At 40.3% G+C, this 21392-nt stretch overlaps 1 protein-coding gene across 4 annotated transcripts in view; it reads left to right on the top strand.

Moving 5' to 3' along the window:
• Positions 1-21392, top strand: part of Ppargc1a (PPARG coactivator 1 alpha) — a 638292-nt gene that overhangs the window by 545503 nt on the left and 71397 nt on the right. For all 4 annotated transcript variants that reach the window (XM_013073084.3, XM_087187407.1, XM_021260219.2 and 1 more), the window contains one exon: positions 4183-4362. In XM_013073084.3, coding sequence (XP_012928538.1) covers positions 4183-4362 — 180 coding nt within the window. The remainder of the gene's footprint in view (positions 1-4182; positions 4363-21392) is intronic.

Raw genomic sequence — 21392 nt, 5'->3', positions numbered from 1 at the left:
TAGGCAGGACGGTGTGTGGAGCTGCTCGCTGCTTGTGTAAAAATAGACGGTAATACATCAATTCCACAGTCTCTGCTGGCTACAATTCATACAGAAGGGGGAAAAAACCCGTAAGCGGTTTCCTCGTAATCTCTGGAGTCTCTCTCGGGGAGAAAGGACCTGGGCGTGTTTGCATTCAGCACAATGGAATGTGCTCCGAAAGTTTGGGCAACTTGGGAAACAAGCGAAACTTTCTGTGGACTCCGCTGAGATGGAGCCGACTTGGATTGCAGAGGATCCGAGCTGCTAACAATGAATGTAGCGAAGGACTTCGAGCGTTTCCTCCGGGTAGCTGGGGGCACGTAGGGTAAGGGGGAGGATCCAGTGCCACACGTGATTTGATTAAATAAGATGTCCATGCGGTGCAACGATACACATCTAAAGTGAAAATAATTTGGCCCAGGCCGTTCGCGAGTGCATTTTTCGTATCTAGCCAGGCATACCCTGGATTCTTAACTCTTTGCTGTGTTTGCAAATGTAGGCTCTGTTTGCCGTCCCCCTGCCTTAGCAGACGGTATTTTCGGGTTGTAATTGTCCTTATCTTGTGATTTCTTGGTAAGGAGTTGCAGATACGGATAATTCACATGTCCTGTAGCTATTAAGCTTCAGGGTTCTGAGTGGCTTCAAAGTCCTAACTGAGTAGCTGGAGTGTCCTGTGGTTGGTTGCCTGGCTGGCACTGTGGGGCTCAGCTGCTGTAGTTTCATTTTTCCATCATGTATAATTCCTGATGCTGGTAGTTGATTGAGGAACCAGATCATATGGAAATCAGGAAGATTTACTTTAATCATCAGAATTGCCGAAGTTGTGTTCAAATAAGTATCAGAGCCATTTTGAACAGTGGCCTTTTAAATTTCTTTTCTTGAGGAGGAGAGGTCTTGGGCTCATTGTCCAGCCGTGGATTGAGTCTAAGGTCAGCTGGGACTGGCCAGCCGCTGCTTCTCTGTGAGCAGCCAGCTGCCAGCAGCTGTGCCTTCATGGCTGCAGCTTGGGGAATCACCTCCGCCAGACTGAAATATTACGAGCAGCAGGTAGCGGAGGCAGCTTTCATTTTTTGAATCATTAATGTTTGCTGTCATCCTAAAACGTATTATGCTCTTTTGCACATAATGACAGGACAGCACAGTGGTTAATAAAGGCCTCTATCACCAGAGCTTCTGAGAATCCCGGTGTTTCACAGTTTAATGAAGGTGATGTACAATAAGGTTACTAAGATTGATAGAGACAATCGACATGACATACATTCCACAGAGACTGTCATCCTTACTGCCCCTCTCTCCCGTTCCCTTCCCTCTGTTCCCACTAATTTTTTTTAAGAAGTTGAGATTTTTTTTCATTAATATAATTAATGTGGCCGAGTCCACTCTTTTGTCTCTCTCTTTAAAATTTACCATCAATGGCACCAAAACCTCCAAAAGGTTAATGGAGAATTATACTTAATTATAATGATTCATTATCATCAGTGCAGTTAAGCTAATTTATTGTCTGCTCCTTAACTAAGAGAAAAGTCTGTTGGGGTGAAATAACATACAATAATTAGCCTTCTGTGTTTAGTGACTGCTTTATCCTCTTAAATCTTATTATAAAATTAAGACTACAGTTGTGGCATTGCTGTCATAGTTGCAAAGAGGCAGTAGAATGTGTCTCTGTAATTGCAATAAAACACACCTGTTACAGATGTATAGAGAAACTGTAAATATCAGCATGTCAGATGAGGACAGTTACAGGGGTTAGACTGTGATGTCTGGCATTGTCCAAAAGCCAAATATAAATTAGTAACAGGAACACTTACTACTACTAATGTGTTTTAGATTAGCAGAATAATGCTACATTCAGGAGCACTGACTTTATTAGCATGTTGACACTGGAAAGAGTACAGACACTTTTTTGAACCATAATGTAAAACCAAAAGTTAGAGAGAGACAAAGACAGTGGGAGAAAGAGAAACAGGGGTACATATACGACAACAAGAATAGAACAATTTGATCGGGGCTTTTCAACATTTTTCAAAAGTTGCTTACAAATACATATTTTCAGAAGGTGAAAGGGTTTTGAACAGGTCATGCCTGTAGAGGGGAGTTAAAGAGATGCTGTCTACCAGCCTCCCTGTCAGTCAGTCTGACCCTTTGGGGTTCTAAAACATGGTCCCTGTGCACTGCAAAAGAACATAAGCCAGAGGTAGGCAGCCTATGTTTTCTAGCTTGGATTTCTTTTTTAATGCTGTTTTTTGTTTGTTTGTTTGTTTATGATGTTTTAAAAGGACTGCCCTGCCATCCCTGCCAGTGAACTTCCAGTGTTTTTTTGAATGGTTGATAAAGTTCTTGCCTTGTCTCTGAATTGATTGTGTTGGATAAAAGTTAATACTCTGCGTGGTGCTTGGGGAACAAGAGGTGTGGGTGAGAATGGAATCCGTGACACCCATAACACAACTTGAACATTGGACCAGGACAAGAGCTACTCTTCAGCCAAACCTCCACTTAGAAACCTGGTCTAGTGTACTATTCTGTAGCTTTGAGGTTACTCAGATAATAAAAAGGAAAGGCTAATAAAATAATCAGAAAGATGCAATTGAGAAGATAACCCTTTCTCTGGATTGCCTTGTGCCTACTTCCATGGAATCTTTCGGGCAAGGTGGTCTCAGGAAAGAACTGCAGTGATCTGCAGGCTCCTCCCCCTCTCCTCTCACTGACTGCTGACTCCGTTACCCAGTACCTACTTCTCAGCATGTGGCTTATGATCACACTGCAGCATATGACCTGTGTAATGTAGCCTGCCAGGGATGACAGGGGTGCTAGAGGAAAAAAAAAAAATCTGCATAAAACTTATTTTATTAAAGATCTAAATGTCAAGGAAGCTCTTCAACTTCATGCCCAACAGCTGCCTGGATGTGAATAGCATCTCTCCTGACCTTAGAAAGGAGAGGCATGAGGACCCACAGCTGAGCGTGAGACCCTCGATTTAGACAGTTTGGCTTGCAGGTGGATGTGATTCTTATGGCTCTGACATCATCAGATGCCACAGTGGGAGTTTCTGCAGGGCTCCTTATAGTATGCAGACTGGAATCAACAGCTAGATAGTCAGTTCAAGTTTTGGAGACCACCTGATTCATAAGGGGGTCTGCTGTACTGGAGAGCAATGGGGTGGGACAATTAAAAGAATATGTACTTCATGTCATGATGAGCTGCCAACACCCAAGGATATTTTAAATCTCTCAATATACTGAAATCATTTTGTCACTCTAAACAAAATTAATAATTCTGAATTCAGTTGAAGTATTATTTAAAGTTTCCCTAAATAATGATCAAGATGTAATTGTGGTGTCCTATTGTGGTTTCTCTTTTCCAGGTTCCAAGTGATCCTGACCACACACACACACACACACACACACACACACACACACACGAAAAACTTGCAAATTACTCATAGTGACTATAAAGGCCACATGTGTAAAAATACTAATTTTTGTTCTCATCTCAAGGAATTTGCTTTTGACCTGTTAAGGATGCAGTCCAGAAACTCATAAAAAGTCAAATGAGAGTAAACAATTTAAATAATTCAAGAGAAGCATACATGAATCAAAGGATTTGCATCATTAGTTGCTAAATGAATTATATGGATTATAATGCTTAAAAGGAGTATAAATGGAGAAAGTTTCCTAGTTCAGTTCTTGCATTTATTTTTCATTCAGTTGTTGTTTATTGAGTGCCTATTGTGTGTAATGTCATTTCCAAGGTAAAATAAAGCTCTGGTCCTTCTCCCAAAGGTATTATATGCTAAGGATGGAGTTAAATTTTGTGAATAGGTAAACATAAGATTATTTGAAACTTGCAAAGTACCGCCTATCTAAGAGGTACAAACAAATTCTGTTGATTTCTAACTGGGAGAATCAGAGCAGGCTTCCTGGATGTATGGAACTTACCATAGCTTAGGCAGTAGAATTGTGGATGGAACAAATCAGTCAAAGTGTCCTTTGGGAACCAAGTGAGAAAAGAATTTAGGGTGTTTTCCCTGGTGATTAAAGCCCCATAGGACAGCGTTGGTGGTGTTGCTGAATTAACCAGGCTTAATTCCCATCACACACTATTGCAGTTTAATAAATTCCTGCAGTTAATGAAAGCCTTTTTCTCCTTTTCTGCCTCTTGCAGTGTGCTGCTTTGGTTGGTGAAGACCAGCCCCTTTGCCCAGATCTTCCTGAACTTGATCTTTCTGAACTAGATGTGAACGACTTGGATACAGACAGCTTTCTGGGTGGACTGAAGTGGTGCAGTGACCAATCAGAAATAATATCCAACCAGTACAACAATGAGCCTTCAAACATATTTGAGGTAAGGACTTCCTGTGGAAAAATTAATTTCTCATTGACCTTGGCTTGGGCCAGACTAACATGGTAATAGGCCTGAAGACATAATGGGTTCTTTCTGCTGTCATTGAAAGATTTTTCATCACATAGACTTTCTGCTTTATGGAAAAACAATATTTGGAAAACAAACAAGGGTATTTTTTTTTTTTTTGAGAATTAAGGGGCTATGAGCTGACGACAGAGTGCATTAAACTGTGTTGAAATACAACAGGTTGTGAAAGAGTAACAAAGAAGAACAAATGCCTAAACCTATTTATTCCTATTTCCCACAGAAAGAGACTTAGCAGTAAACACTGCCTAATATAAATTAATATTAAAATAAGGTATTGCTTTTTAACCAAGGGGTTAGATGTCTAGCTTTATTTCTTTCATCAAGTAAGTGAGCAGTTCTGATTACTGCTATTATATTTTTGGTTCATACTCCTAATTTCTTTGTAGGGTGGAAACTTCTAGGCTCAACAAATCTAATATATACTTATAAATTAGTCAAAATTCATTTACCTTTCAACAGTGAAAATTACCTCCCAGACTCCAGACTCTTATTATAAGCCTACCCTATAATAAAGAATGTTAATCTACTCCTGTTAAAGTGTTACTTAGAGAAAACAGGCTCTTTCTTACAAGATCAGCATTCATTTACTTGGAACTAAATCGTTTCATATAGTGACAAACATTCAATGAGTACTCCAGCAAGTGAATTGAATAAAAATTGCCAAATGAAGTAGTTTTGAAAATCACAACCATCAGCCCCACCACCATCATCTTACCTTTCCTGAGCACCTACTGTGTGCCAGCCCCTATTAACCTGTTACTCATCTGTGAGAACATTTATTGGTTGTTGCCAGTATTATTATTTTTAAATCCTGACTCTTCTTTTTTTTGGTACTGGTATTATTTTTTTTAAATCCTGACTCTTTTTTTTTTTTTTGGTACTGGGGATCGAACTTGGGACCTTACACTTGCGCAGCAGGCAGCGGAACCACTGAGCTAAATCCCCGGCCCTAAATCCTGGCTCTTAAGGAAGCCAAGATTATAATAATAATTGAGTTTCCCCACCATTCAGTACATGGAAGGCACTGAATCAATGTTGAATAATAAAGGAAAGATGACTATGACTATATTGATGACAACAATAATAATAACAACAATGACCAACATTTGGGCGGGGGGCTTCTGATTTCTGTATGTCATCATAAGCATTTCATAAAACAATCTATTGTATAGATACTATTATTATCATCATCATCTCCACTTTACAAATACAGATGACACTAAATCTCAGAGAGAGTGATTTTCCCCGCATCACATGGTTGACAAAGACCTGCATTTTAATTCTAAATTTATCTGACACCAAAGTCTGTATCATTGATAAAATAGAGAAACAATGAATTTGGGTGAGAGCTATCCTTTACAAAGTTGTATCAGTCTGCTTCTCTGTTCCCTATATGTATTTTAAAATAGAACAGAATCTTTCAGTGTTGGTTGACATGGAGGTATGCATAGCTGGTGAACCCCAAGGAGCTGTAGGTTCTTCTCATTGCTCATATTTTATAATATGTCTGGGGCATCAAGTGGTTCTCAAAAGAATGTTTAAAGCAGGGGGGTTGGACTGGGGCTCTAGAAGAAGGTGAAGGAAACACCAAAGGCTTGTGGTTAGTTCAACTTTCCCAGGCTTCTCAACCGGGTCTTAGAAAGTTCATGTGAGGACTTGGCTGGTTAGAACTGGTAAATTGAACATTCCTCATTCAGTACACTTGTCAGGTTACAGGCCCATTCTAAGTCATGCAGCATTAAATAAACAGCACTTTACAAAGCGTCCATCTCTATAGACCGTCTTATCTAATCATCTGCTTTTCCACATCAGGTGAATGCCATGCATTTTGTACATGGTGGTTTCAGAATAACTAAAAGGTGAGGGAGGTAACAAGGCAGCCAATGCTTCCTTGGTGGGCTGGTTTCAAAAAGGATGAGTTTCTCCATGACCTTGTGTCTCCATATTTTGCACTGTGCTATCTGGATGGGGTACTTCCCATTTACATCACCAGGAGACTTGGCTCAGCCCCTAGTCAGTTATCTATATATAGATGCTTAATCTATGCAATGACACTTGTTTTGTTTCCCTAAATAACTTTTTACCACTGATAGAATTGTTTTTCAATGTTCTAAAATACAAGGTTCATTTAATTTAATCTCTCATTTGGTTATTTTAAAACAATGATTCTCAACCAAAGGTGATTTACCCCTCAGGGGACATTAGGGTGTCTGGAGGTGTGTTTGCTTGTTATGCCTCCAGGCAAGGCAAGGTGGAGACTAGGGGCTGTGCTGATATCCTGCCATGCACTGGGCAGCTCACCGCCACAAAGAACTATCTGATTTCAAGTGACTGCTGAGTTTGAAAAACTCTTGCTTGTTTGGGCTTTTTAATGGCCACTAAAATTCCCCTTTATGAAGTTCAAAAGATGAATTGGTCAGATTGCTGAGACAAAACATCGTGAGCGTCTGAATATAAAGGCTGAGAGGCCATATAAAATTATTGAGAAGCCAGGGGCCTCAGGACTAACACATTAGCTATTCTCTTAGTGACAGAGTAAGAGCGACTGTTTAGATAAGGTCCCCAAACCAGCTTTCTCTGATGTCACAGGACCCATTCTTCTCTGTCTAGGCAAAGGGTAAGGTCATATGTGGCAATACTGTTCCAAACAGCAGCAGTGTCCTGAGCATTTGCATAGTGTGATGACACCTCTACTCTTTGCCCTCTAGTGTTTAAATCAGACATCTCTTCTATAATGGGAAAGGAAAGTGTGTTTTGAGCACAAATGAAATTCTAAAATTGGGTCTTCCCTGGCAAAGAAAGTCCATATGCAATGAAATAACCTTCGAATGGCCACAGCTTTGTGTTGTCTCTACCAAAGCAGCACTTCACAGGAGTCATTTCCCAGGGCCACCCTATCACATGGACTTTTCACCTGTGGTCACCTTCTCCTGATTCTCAAAGCCCTGTCTCATCACATTTGAGAATGCCTTGCACTTGAGCAAGCTAAACAGTCACGGCTCTGCCTTCGCTGACCTCCCCGTAATAAGCATTATCTACCTCTGGTTGCTCCGAGTGAAATAAGGCACCGGGCAGTTAAACACTTTTTCCTGACTCAAGTGGCACCTTGAGGACACTGCAGGAAGCAGGCCATGGGATTTCTGAATTCTAATCAAAGCAGAGAGTGAGATTTATGGAGACATAATGATATAGAACATAAGAGCACTGGAAGTACTATATAGAAGTCTCTTCCTTTTGCTTCTTACATACATTTGAATCTAAGCTTAATTTTTATTCGACTCCACAATATAAAATAAATAATAATAATAAAAACAAGGAAGTCAGATGTCACAATTTGGGGAATTTTGAGTGGGGTGAATCTGTGCTGACATGCAGTTGTACATGTTGGTTGAGTAACTGGACACACAAACAACCTCTACTTGCACAACCTGTGTTTGGATGTGTGAATGCAGGTGACCACATATAATTCAGAAACCGCTTTGAAAAACACAGCACAAGACCAATAGGTGCAGCCTCTGGTGAATCTGACCCATGTATAAGGAAAACAGGATACTGTCCCTGAACTGGCTGGTGGCAAGATTTATGTTTCAGAATATTGCAACATAACTTCCTTCCCCCTGTTTCCTTTGTGCATTGTGTGAAGGAGGAGAATAAAGAACTGCTTTTAGAACACGGCCATGTGTAAAGATGGGTGGCGTGGGGTTCTTTTAAATAGCACACAGGCCTTTCTGGGTCACTGCAGGCCACCTTGTCCCTGCTTTATTTAACACCTGTTTAAATGCTTTCATGATACAATGAAACAGGCATCTTTCACTCATTCACCTGGTACTTCTGAATGTAGCTGCTTGGGGCAGTCACAGATGAGAAAATACCTGTGTCATTACTCACAACGTGCCCTGCAACTCATCTTTGCTAATGGGGAAGGGACTCATAGCTATCACTAGCATTCGTGGTTGGTAATTACTGGAGCTCTCAGCAAGGTCTGAAACTGGGAACTTCTGCAGGAGAAGGAGGAGGAGCCGTGGCTCCATGCTATCTGTGTATATGGCAACCTGCTACATGCCAAGCAGGAAATGAATGGCGAAAGTTTCCAAGAGCACTCAATCACTATTGGGAATACAGATGATTGTACTCTCTTCTCTTGGCTCTCAGTTATGTTCTAAATTTTTAAAGAATGAGCATATAGTACATACCTATCAAATAAACTGAATGTAACCAATCTTGGCATTCAGCAGACCATGAATATTTTGAAAGTAGAGAATTTGTCTATCTTATTCATTGGAGTTTTTCTAGACATTTGCTTAGGAAATAGTATATAGTAACTACAAGCACAAAAGAGGTCTGCTTTCTAAAACAATTTAGATATAGTTTGGGAGGTATAGGGAAGAAATATGAAACAAGTAGCAAACAATGCAAGACTGTGTGTATACATATATGCAAGTATATATATGTATTTATATTAGTAATTGGAAAATAGTGTATGCATGTATGTGTGTATACATATGTGTGTACACACCTAGGGTTATACATATCACGGATACTAGCAATTGACAAATACTGCAAGAGGTTGTTTGCATTTATAACCATGTATGTGGATTCCTAGCTAAGAAGGGAAAGAGCAATAATAAATTCACGCATGCTGGGAAGAGAATAGCATTGAGAGTTTTATAGTGTATAGAGGCCAGAGCTTGGTTTATTCAAAATCAAATACATATGCATGAGAACACAAGCATAAGGGAGGTACATTTTGGTTTGTTTCTATGGTAGATGTGAAGTTATGTTTGGCCAGGAGAGCCCAGTTGGAACTATTTAGAGTTTCCATGGCATATATTAGTGCATCTTTGAAGATGTTTAGCAGGAGAGAAATGCAATGGAGGTGGTGCTTAGGAGTAATGATACCGACAGATTTAAGGGGTATAGGTCCATAAGAAGTAGGAGAAGCCAGAGAGGAGGCCTGGTTGTATTCCAAAGCTGGTCTGGTACAGGGGCAACAGAGGGAAGAGGTGGTAGCAGAGGGGATGGCCTCCAGGGAGCAGACTCCAAACACCCTAGAGGAAAATTCCATCAGCCCTGATAAGTGTGAGCTAGTATCCCGGGAGGTGGCAAGGAATGCTAACTCCAGTGTGTTCCAAAGAGGATCGGAACTTCATGAATACCTTTCCTGGTGACATGTTTGCTCACTTTTAGGAGCTGAAGTATTTCCTTAGACTTGTGAGACATTTCACACAGGGGCTCTCTATCTCCCTGCTGCCTCAGGGCCAGCACATATTTAACCCAGTGCACAAATTAGGTGCCTGTTTTTCCTCACTTGTCTCCTTGGAGGAAATTCTGTAGCCTTCCATGGTAATGAATTCCTCCTTCTAACTGGCCCTGTGGTGGGACAGAGTTTTCTATGAATGGCAAACCTCTTGGAATTTGAACAAAACAAACAGAAAAAAAAATGCATATAAAAACAACCTCACCTTAATCATCCAGAGAATAAATTCTCCTTTGTTATGTGAAAAGAATGAATTAATTTACAATAAGCACTTTTTAAAGATTTCTGGGATTTCCAATTTGCAATCAATAAATGTTTGTCATTTAAATTAAATTTACAGAATTTACAGCCTGCAACCAGATTTTTGCCACACTTGGTAATGGCCCTTATGGAGAACACAGACTTCAAGTAAGAAAATAATAGCCATTTAAGTGGGGAGATAATTGGCTGTAACATAAGAACATTGAAGAATGTTGAAGCTCATGGAGACTTATGGAGTATTTAAAAAATTTATGTTGTACTTATCTTTGCATTTGTAGTCTACCACAAAATTCCAAATTCTGCGTATAAATCAGGTGTTCATCTTGGAGACTCACAAATCAGAAAGCAACAATCTGATCCAGTCTGGGTGTTGTTTTATTTTCCACTTCTACTGTCGGCTTATCTTGCAGAGAAGCTAACTAGGATTGTTCCTGTGTGTGTGTGTGTGTGTGTGTGTGTGTGTGTGTGTGTGTTTTCATCTATACACCTCAGGTAAGCACTGCTTTAAACTTCTTGAGTTGATAACATCTGGCTTATCTTGGGAACATCTGGTTTATCACCCTGTTTCCTCACTACCATTATGCTGACCACTGGAAAAATATGCCTCAGGAGTTCTGACCCACAGGGCTGCATCTATTGGCACCAACCCCTTCTAATAAATAGCAAGTCACAGGATGCAGGTTACATTGCCATGGTTCACCAGCACTAACTTTCCTAGTGGTAACTTTTGTTGATGGGTTATATTACAGCAGATGTGGTTGGCTGCTGTTTTTCATGGGACTCAATTCAGATCTCATCTTCTACAATCTGGAAAATGATAATCTATATTTTCATAAGTTAAAATTACTTTAAAAAGGAGTATTTTGTGGGAGTGTTTTTTAGGAGGAAGGGGTAGAGACCAAAAATATCATTTCAAATGCTTTGAGCACTCCAAGAAGTGGGTGAGCTATTTTATAGGCGTGTCTTAGGCTTTTCCAACCTCCTAGGCTCTCCTGGAGGTCATTTACATAAGTAGAAATTCCTCTCTCTGGATATCTCGGAGGTCAAGAAAGTGGAGACCCAAATTGGAGAAATCTTGGAGTAGAATCCGGAAGAAAATGGCTCATTGCCTCTTAAGTTTACTGCAAAGAGATTACTTTAGCTTATAGCAATCAAGGTTCACTCAGAATGCTGCAGTGGCCATGGTCTATTTGTACGGCAGTGGTGTGTGGTGTGTAGTCACTATATATATGTGCTGTCTTTATTTCTCCATGTTCCTCCATCCATGTGTGTGTCGTGGAAGCAGGGCCCAAGAGTTGGCTGACTTTAGAATGAACACACAAAGCAGATAAAAAGATGAACATTAAAGACCACGTTGTTAAACTGAGAGCCAGATTGTTCCTCCTCCGCTCTCTATCTCAGACTTCACGTTTTTAACAAGGTTAATTTGTCCCTATAATTATGTGCCTATTCTCTCAGCAATGAAAACTTTTATTGTGGGTTTTATAAAATGAATTGCCCATGATATGAAACAATTTTGTAAGGACCATTTTTATCTTCTTCCTTAACCTCTCAGGTTACTTTTAAGACTGTGAGCTCCAAGGTACAGTTTGAAAGCAAAGCAGGATACTGAGTTTTCCTGGAGGCTGCCAAAGATGCTGATATAAGTAGCTAGGATAAGAGCGAGGGAAAAATAGAGAGAGATCCAGAGTGAAAAACACATGCTTACTCTCGGCAAGGGCAAAAGTTTTCAAAGACAAGTGGCTCCTTATCTCTTAAGCCATTTATCCTGAAATGATGACAGGAGATACTTTTATGCCTTTTCTTTTCTAAAGTGGTAGAGGAATTTGTACAGCTTTAAACACTGATATTTTGTGGTCCTGCCCATCTCCATTACTACTGCAAGTTATTCACTCAAGGTTTGCAGCCAAATGGATTAATGAATTACCAGGTCTTAGGGAAAGTGACTTGGCTTGACTTTTATACAACTACCTAACTACCTTATTACCCTCCTGGCCACCCCCCAGTCTTGTGATTGGTGTTAATAGGGTCTAGAAATCAGTCTCCTACAGAATTTCTCCCCAGAAGCAGCTTCTTTGCGAATCCTCCTACTTTTTATTATCTCCCAAACTTCTACTCAGAGACAGAGGGTTAAGCAGGTATCATCAGGCTAATAAGACAGGGATGAGAGGAGGAGGAGACTCAGGAACCACATCCCCGGTGGCCAATGCCCTTTGCTGTGCCAGATCAGCATGATTTACCCGAGCCCCTCTTTGACTGAGCCGAGTCAGGAGCAAGTTCCCCAGTGTTCCTCACGCAAGATGTATAACTGAAGCTCTGAACTTTGAAGGAATGCCTCAGAGCTATTTACAAAGTGCTAGTGCTTAGTGAATACTAAATTACATTTAGGAAATAGTCTATGGCTACCAGTTTTACTTCATTTTTATTCTTGACACAGACACCTAAATCAGAGAACGGTAACATCTCAGAGATTATGGGAGCAGTTTGGGTACGTTCCAGCACCATAATAGGATCAGAATTTTAAGGCCTTTTGTATTATTACCAATAGTCACTTAGTTTCTACTGCAGTGTACTTTGTAGGGAATTACAGCTTTTACTAAAAAGATTAAAATGCTATTATGCAAATGATTGCAATATGTTATTATGTTTACAAATTAACATCCATGGCTCAACACACAAATTAACTAACTATTCTATCTGTGTTATTAAGGACTTAATAAAGTAACTGTTAATAAAAATGGGTAGCTTGGAACACTTAATAGGAAACAATTGTGATTTAACATACAGAACTGGAGCATTGTGCTTAATGTTCTAGGTGATATAATGGTAAAATAAAGTTGAGGAAAGCCATAGAAGAAGCAGAATTGTGTGAATAGCAGAGCTGCTTGCTTGAGACGCTGATGAACTTAAACTTAATAGCTTCAGGTCACAATGTACAGTGGGCAGCATATCAATAAATCTAAGCAAAGCACACAAAACATCTTCTATTAATAAATAGTTCATTGAAATGATAATTGCCCACCATTACATGTTTGATATGTTCCATACTCACAGAGAATACTCTCATTATTCTAAAATGGAGCTCAGAGCAAATTTTGCTGTGGTGAACAGGATTTAGCTGCAGAATATCGCTGGATGATAAAAGAGGGGAAGGCTAGCTTTAGACTGAGATGGCTTCACAAACAGGCTGCAAATTTCTATTCCTGGCTGTTCATGAGAGATCATAAAAGCAAAGAGATAAGAGCTGCCAGGGTCCCTGAGAAATGAATGTATGCAATTATGTTATCTGGTGGGTTGGATTTGCTAGACAGACAGACAGCACCTTCTCTTTAACCCAACAGGAAAAGCAGAAAGTGATGCAGACTTTGGAGAGCAAACTGTGTTGAACCGGGAGGAAAGTTCCAAAGCACTACAATTAAAATGTTCCAAAAAACATTTAAATTCTTCAAGATTCTTTGTTAGGACTCAAGACAAGGGTTATTATCTAGTGTTAAGCAGACTAACAAAACAAACCAGAATGACTATAAAAAAGATTTACTATAAACAAAAGAATGACTATAGAACGCCACAGAAGCCTTAATTCATATTTCATATACTTTGATTTGTTTTTCTTACTTATATATAGAAAAATCGAAGTCTTTGATGTCAGTAAACAATTACCTGTTTAGGTATACCTCCGAGGCCTGCTAACTTGAGCTTCTTGGCAGGAATATCTGAGTGTACTTGGGAAATGTACAAGCAAGGGAATGATCACAAAGTTGGTCAAGGTTTGTGCCCTTGCATACAATACAAGCAATTTATTTTGTTCCAAATAACACCTTTGTTGTTGGGAAACTACTTATGCAAATTTTTGATATCTAGCTTTAGCAAGGTGCCTGGTTCCTTCATTTCCTTCCACATTTGGATAAATTGTGTTGTTCTTCACTATTCCAAATTTGTCCTTGTGGAAGAGAACACTTGCAAATTGGTCGAAACTTGCTAAGAGCAAGAAAGGGAGGGGAGAAGGAAAGGGAAGGAAAAAACCTGACCAAAGAACAGTTGCTGTGACAGCTTATGATTTGATGGTTTGTGGCCTTGTCCTGTTCCCAGCCACCTGATCAAGAAAGTAGTACAATCCTGTTATGCAGGCATTCTGGAAATCTTGCCAACGTTCACCTGACATGACCAAGGTTTAAAGTCCTTGCTGTAACTTTATGAAGTAGAGTGGAAATACATGTGTGTGTGTGTGTGTGTGTGTGTGTGTGTATGTGCATTTACACCCACGTTCCTTTTTTTAAAAGGAAAAAAAAAAGGATCCTTGCCATAGAAGGGTGGTAAAATAATTAGTCCAGTAGACAAATGTCTTGGCCCATGTTTAAACAGAGCTTTAAGGACTCTGTGTTCCCAACGCTCACATATCTAAATACAAACCAGTGTCAGCTGCCATGCAGACCAAAATGTAATAGCCTTCTTTCACATAGGTCATCGTCAATCCATTTTGGTCACAGTCGCACTGCACATCTGTTTCTGTGAGCTGCAGCTTCTTAAGGTGGCATTTGGACTTCATAAGAGCACAAACAACCAAGCTATAAATTGCCACTGGCGGAGTTATTTTGAATAAGTGTATAGTGTTTCATATTTATAATGGCGAGGCTTCATAATATTCACAGTGAATATATAACACCGATCAGTTCAACAAGCATGAAATTGTATGTTGTCAACTTGTCACATAAATAGAGTCATATTCTGCCTTGCGATAATGTTGCAATAGCGTTTTTTCCCCCAGAATTGTCGAGAGGGTCACAAAAAAGTGGGGAGGTAGCACTTGCTGTGGGTAGATAAACAGTCTGGGCTATTGTAAAGTTGATATTCCTGTCTATGACTTCCTTCCTTCGCCCCCTCTCAGGCACCACTTTTTCTTGGGTGAATGCTAATTGGTTAATTAGATGTGTTTTTTCTGTCATCCAGTGGCATCATTTTAAGCCACTTCTCGGATCCTTCTGTTGGGTTGTGTGAGAGTAAGTAGTTTTTTTCTTTTTAATTCTCCTTTACAACAATTTTCTTTTCTATTCTTGTAGTGCAAATCCTTGCTAATTGTCATGAAATTCCCTAACTATATCTGGCAAGCTTTCTCCATGGCTCTGCCCCCCCAGTTAACTCTTAATTCATTATGAGAGCATTAGGAAATAGTGACAGCCGGACACTTTGCTCAAACTTTCCTGAGATATAAAACTTAGAGACAGACAGAAAAGAAATTATCAGACCAGATTTGCCATTTACTGAAACGGGAAAAGAAGAATACAATGTACTCACCAAGCTCGAAAACAGCTCAGAGACCAGTTTCCACAGGGGGCTGATATGCATACAGGCATGAGTAGAAACTGATGCAAGTAATTTTTTTCCCTTTTGAGAAATTCGTAGATGTGTCCACCTCTGCCCGCCCTTCTTCAAATGGCCTGGAGAAAAGAAGGCATTGCAACCTGGGTCTGCAATCATTTTGATTTACCTGGTTAAGTTGCTAACTTCAAGACCTCAGGGCAGAGCTTTAGCTCTTCTAAAGCACTATGCAGATATTACTGAGGATTATTACAAGCACTGTTCTTTACATCTCATATCAAGTGGAATATGGGTGCTCACATTTTCTCATAGGAGAAACAGTTCCCCGCCTGAGCTCTTGGTTTCTGTTGCTTTGCACATTTGCACATTTCCTTGTGCTTATGGATTTAAAAAAATCATCTATTCTCTCACTGCTTTATTTACCCACTTAGCAAAACATTAATTACTATCAACCATGAACATGCCTAGCTACTTGGCAATTTCTGGGGACACAATGGTTAACAGCAGATGCAGTCCCTGGATCCACGAAGCTCATGGCTACTGATGAAGACAGGTCTTTAAAATCAAGGGAGATAAGCTCTCTGATAGAAGAAGCAATTCAAGGACTTCTCCATCTGCCTATTATCCTGGTCATCATTAACAAATAAATTCTGCTCTTCTTACACTTGTTATCTTCAGTTCTCTTTGAAGTGGAATCTTACTGGAGAACCTTTCTCCTAGCTAGAGAGATCCCTTCTCCCAATCACAGACATGGGGCCCAATGATTCCAAGGCTATGGCACAGAATATCTGGGAAGAAAATGGTAGACCTGGGATTTATATGTCCTATACATAGTGCATTGAGCAAAACAAGCATTCACTCATTGGAATTACTGAGGGAAAGCAAGAGGAAGTCAGAATGTGGGCCGAAAGTTCTTTAACTGGTGTGCAGGGCTTATGTGGCCACAATGCTGCACTCCTGGCAACATGTGTGGCTCTTCAATGGATGAGAACTGTGTTGTCCCATTTTAAGTACACTGACCTTTCTCTCTGAGAATGATATGACAATCCAGCTGGAAGGGCTTACACGCTGTTGGGCTACAAGTGACACCCTGTTATATGTGGCTTTTCTCCTTTGCACCCTTTTTCTGGATCTGATAGCTCATTGACTTCCAGGGTGAGGATATCCAGGGGCTTTCTAGTCCCCCAGAAGAACCCTGACAAGAAGAATTCTACTCAGCTCTTTCTTCTCTCACAGTAATCAAGCATTATGCCCCTAGTGGGGCCCCTATGCAATTAGATCCCTTTCAAATACCCCTAATACTCTAACCTAAAGCTCTTTTCCTTAGTCCTTTCAGAGAAGTGTGTTTCTACAATAGAATGGCTCCTACCTAAGGGAAAACTGCCTCTGTTATAGGAATGCCTTTGGTTTTTCCATGGGCTCTTGGCCCGAGGATATTAACTTCCCTGGGTGTCATCTCATCTGCTCAGATGTGAAGTTGGAGCTTCTGTGTTCCGGGCATAGCTCTTCGCCAACTCAGATTCTGTCCAGAAATGTTCTCATGTCAGGACTCTCTTGTGTCTTGCCAGCCCATGCTTAGCAGGGACACCCTGCTCTCTTCAGGCCTGCGTATCTCCATCTGGATTTTTCTTTTAGGTAGTGCTGCCTGATAAGCAGGCTCATCTCCCATTCTCACTGGAGAAGAATCTGGCAAATGCCTGGAAATGGGAATCCTGTGTGGCTGTAAGAATAAATGGCTTCTTTCCCCTGCGGGTCCCCAATTCCAAGGCTCTGCATGCAGCAGATTTGAGAGTTACATTAGGTCACAATGCCACTGTCTAGCTCCTTTAATCCTATCACCCACAATCCCAGCAATGTAGCTGAGGTGGCTGCCCCTGTCCTAAAGGTATTTGTGTCAATTTCTCCTGGGACAGATCTAGTCCGGACTGCTTTACAGCATTTGTTCAAACTGAAAATTTTGACAAAGATATTCTGTCCACACACAGCCAAAGAATTTTCTGTGTTTAGATGCATTTGGAGGTAACGAAATGTTGCCTGGTCTTGGCAGATAACTGAATCTGTGAATCCACCTAGTGCACACCCTGCCCTGTTTAATTTGTCTTTGAATGGCAAATGTGTTTCTTCTCTGAGTCAGCAGAAGGGATGATACCCTCTAACAGGACTGTGTGACCTCCCTGTTACTTTTGTGATACAGAAAAACAAAATATGGATCCCACTTTTTCTCCTTTAGTTACCAGTTCATTTTTATTTCCGGTTACATGTTCCATGGTTGAAAGAAAAGATGTATGCATATTTTACTTAATCATAGTGGCCATTTTTATAATTCATATGAGAAGACCTCATTTCTTTGGCCATTATCAACTTAGCACTATTAATTTTCTGAAACAGAGCAGGGAAACAACCCACTTTGTAAAAATGGTTTTGAGAAGCCATGCTACATTTAGAAAAATTCCCTTGTATTTAATGCATTTTATTCTCAGATAAGTCTGTAGTTCTCATTTAGCATTTCCTTCCTTTTATTTAACTATTAATTTAAATGAATCTAGTTATCTCCTTTTTGAGCATGTAGAACATGAGAATAATTGATTTAAAAAGTTTACAAGGCAGTAAAGACAAAATTACAGAGAAACTTAAGAAATGACCGAAAGATAAGACTAAAACCTATGAAAATTCAACCAAAACTCAAAATAGGACTCTCTGGGGCCATTTAGTTTGAGGGCAAATAGCTCTATGCTTCTCAATAGGTTCCTACAGTTATTTTGCAATAGTGCATAATGCTATGAAAATCAAATTCCGTAATTTTTAAAATGGGAAAACTATGTAAATGATTTTGAAATATTTTCATTAAAATGCTTTAATAAAAAGTTTGATGCTTAAGCAAATCAGCTTCTTTGATTTATCTGTACAAGTGCCTATGTGGGTTAATGCCTGATGATGTGAGAGATAAATGAGGCCTTTATGCAAACACATATACATGGTGTTAGTTCTAAAAGACTTTCATAGAGCCTTGATATTACCCTATGTTTCCCACATAGCTATCAGTGGTAAATAAGAGAACGCTCCATGAAACGCTGAGTTCCACCTTACAATCTGTTAGAAGACTTCCTCCCTTAAAAACTACAACTGAACTGTTAAAATTGCCTGCAACAGAGACTACTGACTTTTTCCTCTTGTCAATTGTAACACTCTTTTGGTACAAGGAGATTGGGGAAGACAGATATAGCTCAGAAGAGTTATCATTAAGCAATTCCCTGCATTCCCTTAGAGTGATTTGCCTTTAGGTACTGCCCCACTGCTTTCCATCTTTATCCTATGCAGCCCTCAGATAAACCACCACCTGAGCAAGGCATAATCTCTTGTCTACATCTATCTGGGGCATGCTAAATTAAAGTATCTGCACCAAGAGTAATTCCTCCCCTTTTCTTTCCCCATTTTGTGTGGAGACTTGTAAATAAATCACCAACCTTAGTGCTTGCAAAGCAATCATCACAATATGCTACTTGGTTTTGCATAAAATATTTCAATTAATGCACAAGATGGAATTTCCTAAGTCTAATTTCTGTCTAGAAATTCAGGGAAGCCTCTAGCTTTGTATTTTATAACAAACTCTTCTGCCCGGCACTGGCACCTTTGCACCTGGAAGTAGACAGCTTGAATTTCTCTATATGGACCCTGAGCCTTGGTTAGGCCATGAGATCTCATTAATATTCAAACTTTGGTAATTTCAAAGAGTGCTGTCCTCCCTGACCACTGCAATCAGTCCAGCTCCCCTGGCAATTTCTCATGCTTATCCTTTGTACGAAGGCATTTGTGTCTCTCTTCATGTCCCTTCTAGGAGTCATTCTTCCCCTTGTTCAATTTTTCCCTTTCTCTTTATGGCTGTCATAATAGCCCCTGATGCAGTCCTGCAGCCATGACCCTGTCCATCGCTCACCTGCGAGCTATTCTCGAACCACTCGATGGTCCCTGAGTGACCAGATTAATTGTGCCAGCACTGGGCCTTTTGGCCCGACCTTTCATCCAGTGGCATAAAAGCTGCTTTCGGGCTGTGTGCAAGGCAAGTTGCCCTGCCATCGCTGTGCCCTCCATGGAGCCAAGCAGCAGAAAGGAGAGCATCAATGCAAATTAAGTGCAGAGACAGGAATGGAAGAAAGTGTGCAGCCGGCTTATCAGAAATTAAATCAGCCTTCCTTTGAGTGCCATTGGAAAGAAGTCTTAAGGAGGGGGAATCCAAAGGAAATTTTCCATGGACACCATTTCCATAAACGGCCTTGTAACAATGTGCTATTTTAAAGATGGGTTGTTGTGGTCTCTCGTTAGTTGGAGCCTTTAGCAGGCACAGGATTAACTATCAAGTCCCTAAATTTAGGAAGGTATCTGTGGCCCTCTTTGGCACACAGTGAATTGTTTTAGTCACGTGTGCAAAGGTGTGTATTTTGGCTTCGTTAAAGGTTTGAATTGAGGTACAGCTGAATGGATAGGAGCTTTTAACTATATCCCTGAAGCTATGTTATAAACCACAGGAGGGAAAGCTGGCTTCCACAGTGCCCAGCCCATGGGGACTTTCTCTGCTTCTCATTAATGGCTGAGATTACAGTATTCCACCAAATTCAGAAAGAGAGAGAATAAAGTGACCTTCCCAGCCATTCTGACCAATCAGGCTAAAAATAAGACATGTCAAAGATCTGAGAACATGCTCTCCACAAGGTGGCTTATAAACAGAGCCAACAGTGGCAGCAGTACATTGTGTATCTGCCAGGGTGGCTGTGAACTTACCTTCTAACTCACCAAGCAGTCTTGCTGTTCAGATGATGACATACGGGTGTTTTCGTTGGCGGTTGGGAGACATGCAGCTGTGTTAAGTCAATGTGTGCATATAAAGGTACTGCTAAGGACACAGAGCATTCTCTCCTCTCCCCTACAGCAAAGGAAAATTTCTCATACTTGATGAAGAGCTGAACAACAGGTACCTTTCTGGGGTTCCAGAGCATCCCAGTTCTGTGTGAGGCTCCAACTATTACCTGGGAATTCATAAAAAGGAAGACCACAGATTTCCAACAAATTGCTCCCAACACTGTGCTTGGTCTATTGTGACCTGCTCAATAGCTTCAGACTTTAAGTTTTTGCAAATATTTTGTTATCATTATAGTTTTCTCATCAACAGTCGCCATGAGAAGAATTTGCTCTTGTGGACCAGTGATTGTAGGATTGCACCTGTGCACTGGACCATGATTATACAGCAGTTACCTAATTTCTTGGAAGAATCAAGCATAGTATAGTAAGAGATGCTAGGATAGGGAGGATGACTAATTCTTCAGGCATTTGGGATTTCTCTAAGTTGAAAATGATTTTGGCCTTGCTTTCTTTTATGGGCTGTGATCATGAGAACCAGGGTACAAAACTAGCACCTTATTTTCTCTCGCCTTATTTTTCTGGTTTCTCTAGTACAATTGAATTCACAGTCGTCTTTACTATTTTAGCAAGGGCCTTGGGATACTCTTTTAGAGGGCAACAGTCTTCCCATTTTAGAACTTTAGGAAGAATTAGACATTAAAATTCAGTGTGTTCTTATGCGGGATGTTCTAGTACAGAAACTGATTTCACTCATGCTTAAAATGGAACCCTTTATCAACTGTTTAAAGACTAGAACCACATTGGGCACTGATGTTTGTGTTCATGATACAAAGATAAGTTATGTACAGTATATCTAAGACCCAGGGTTCCCTTTTCAGGAGCTACTTGTCTAGTGAAGAAGATAGATGTAAACAAGGAGTCTAAGACAAAGGGATGAGTTCTGCAGCCAGGGTGGACATAAAGGGCCATGAAGCCACCAGTGAAAGAGTAAATGTGTTTGCCAGAGAAGGGGAAAGAGAGGGAAAATGATCATTGTTGGTATATTTTTTTACTTGTAAACTGCACTTGCCACCTATTTGGAGGCAGACAAGAAAAAGGGTACACATAGTAGGTCTTAATCATACATTGTAGTGATTTTGCCTTCCAACAAGTCCAGGCTATATCATGCTTGGCAATTCAGCAGCTCATTAGATTTCAACAAAAGCAGCACAGCTAAATAAGAAGGATTCCTTAGTCAAACGCCCCTGGACAGTAT

Source organism: Heterocephalus glaber, unplaced genomic scaffold (assembly GCF_053883595.1).
Source record: "Heterocephalus glaber isolate CG9 unplaced genomic scaffold, H.glaber_assembly_v1.0 deba00001509, whole genome shotgun sequence".
NCBI lineage: Eukaryota > Metazoa > Chordata > Mammalia > Rodentia > Bathyergidae > Heterocephalus > Heterocephalus glaber.
The sequence above is the reverse complement of the archived record's forward strand: the minus strand, read 5'-3'. Positions and strand labels throughout refer to the sequence as shown.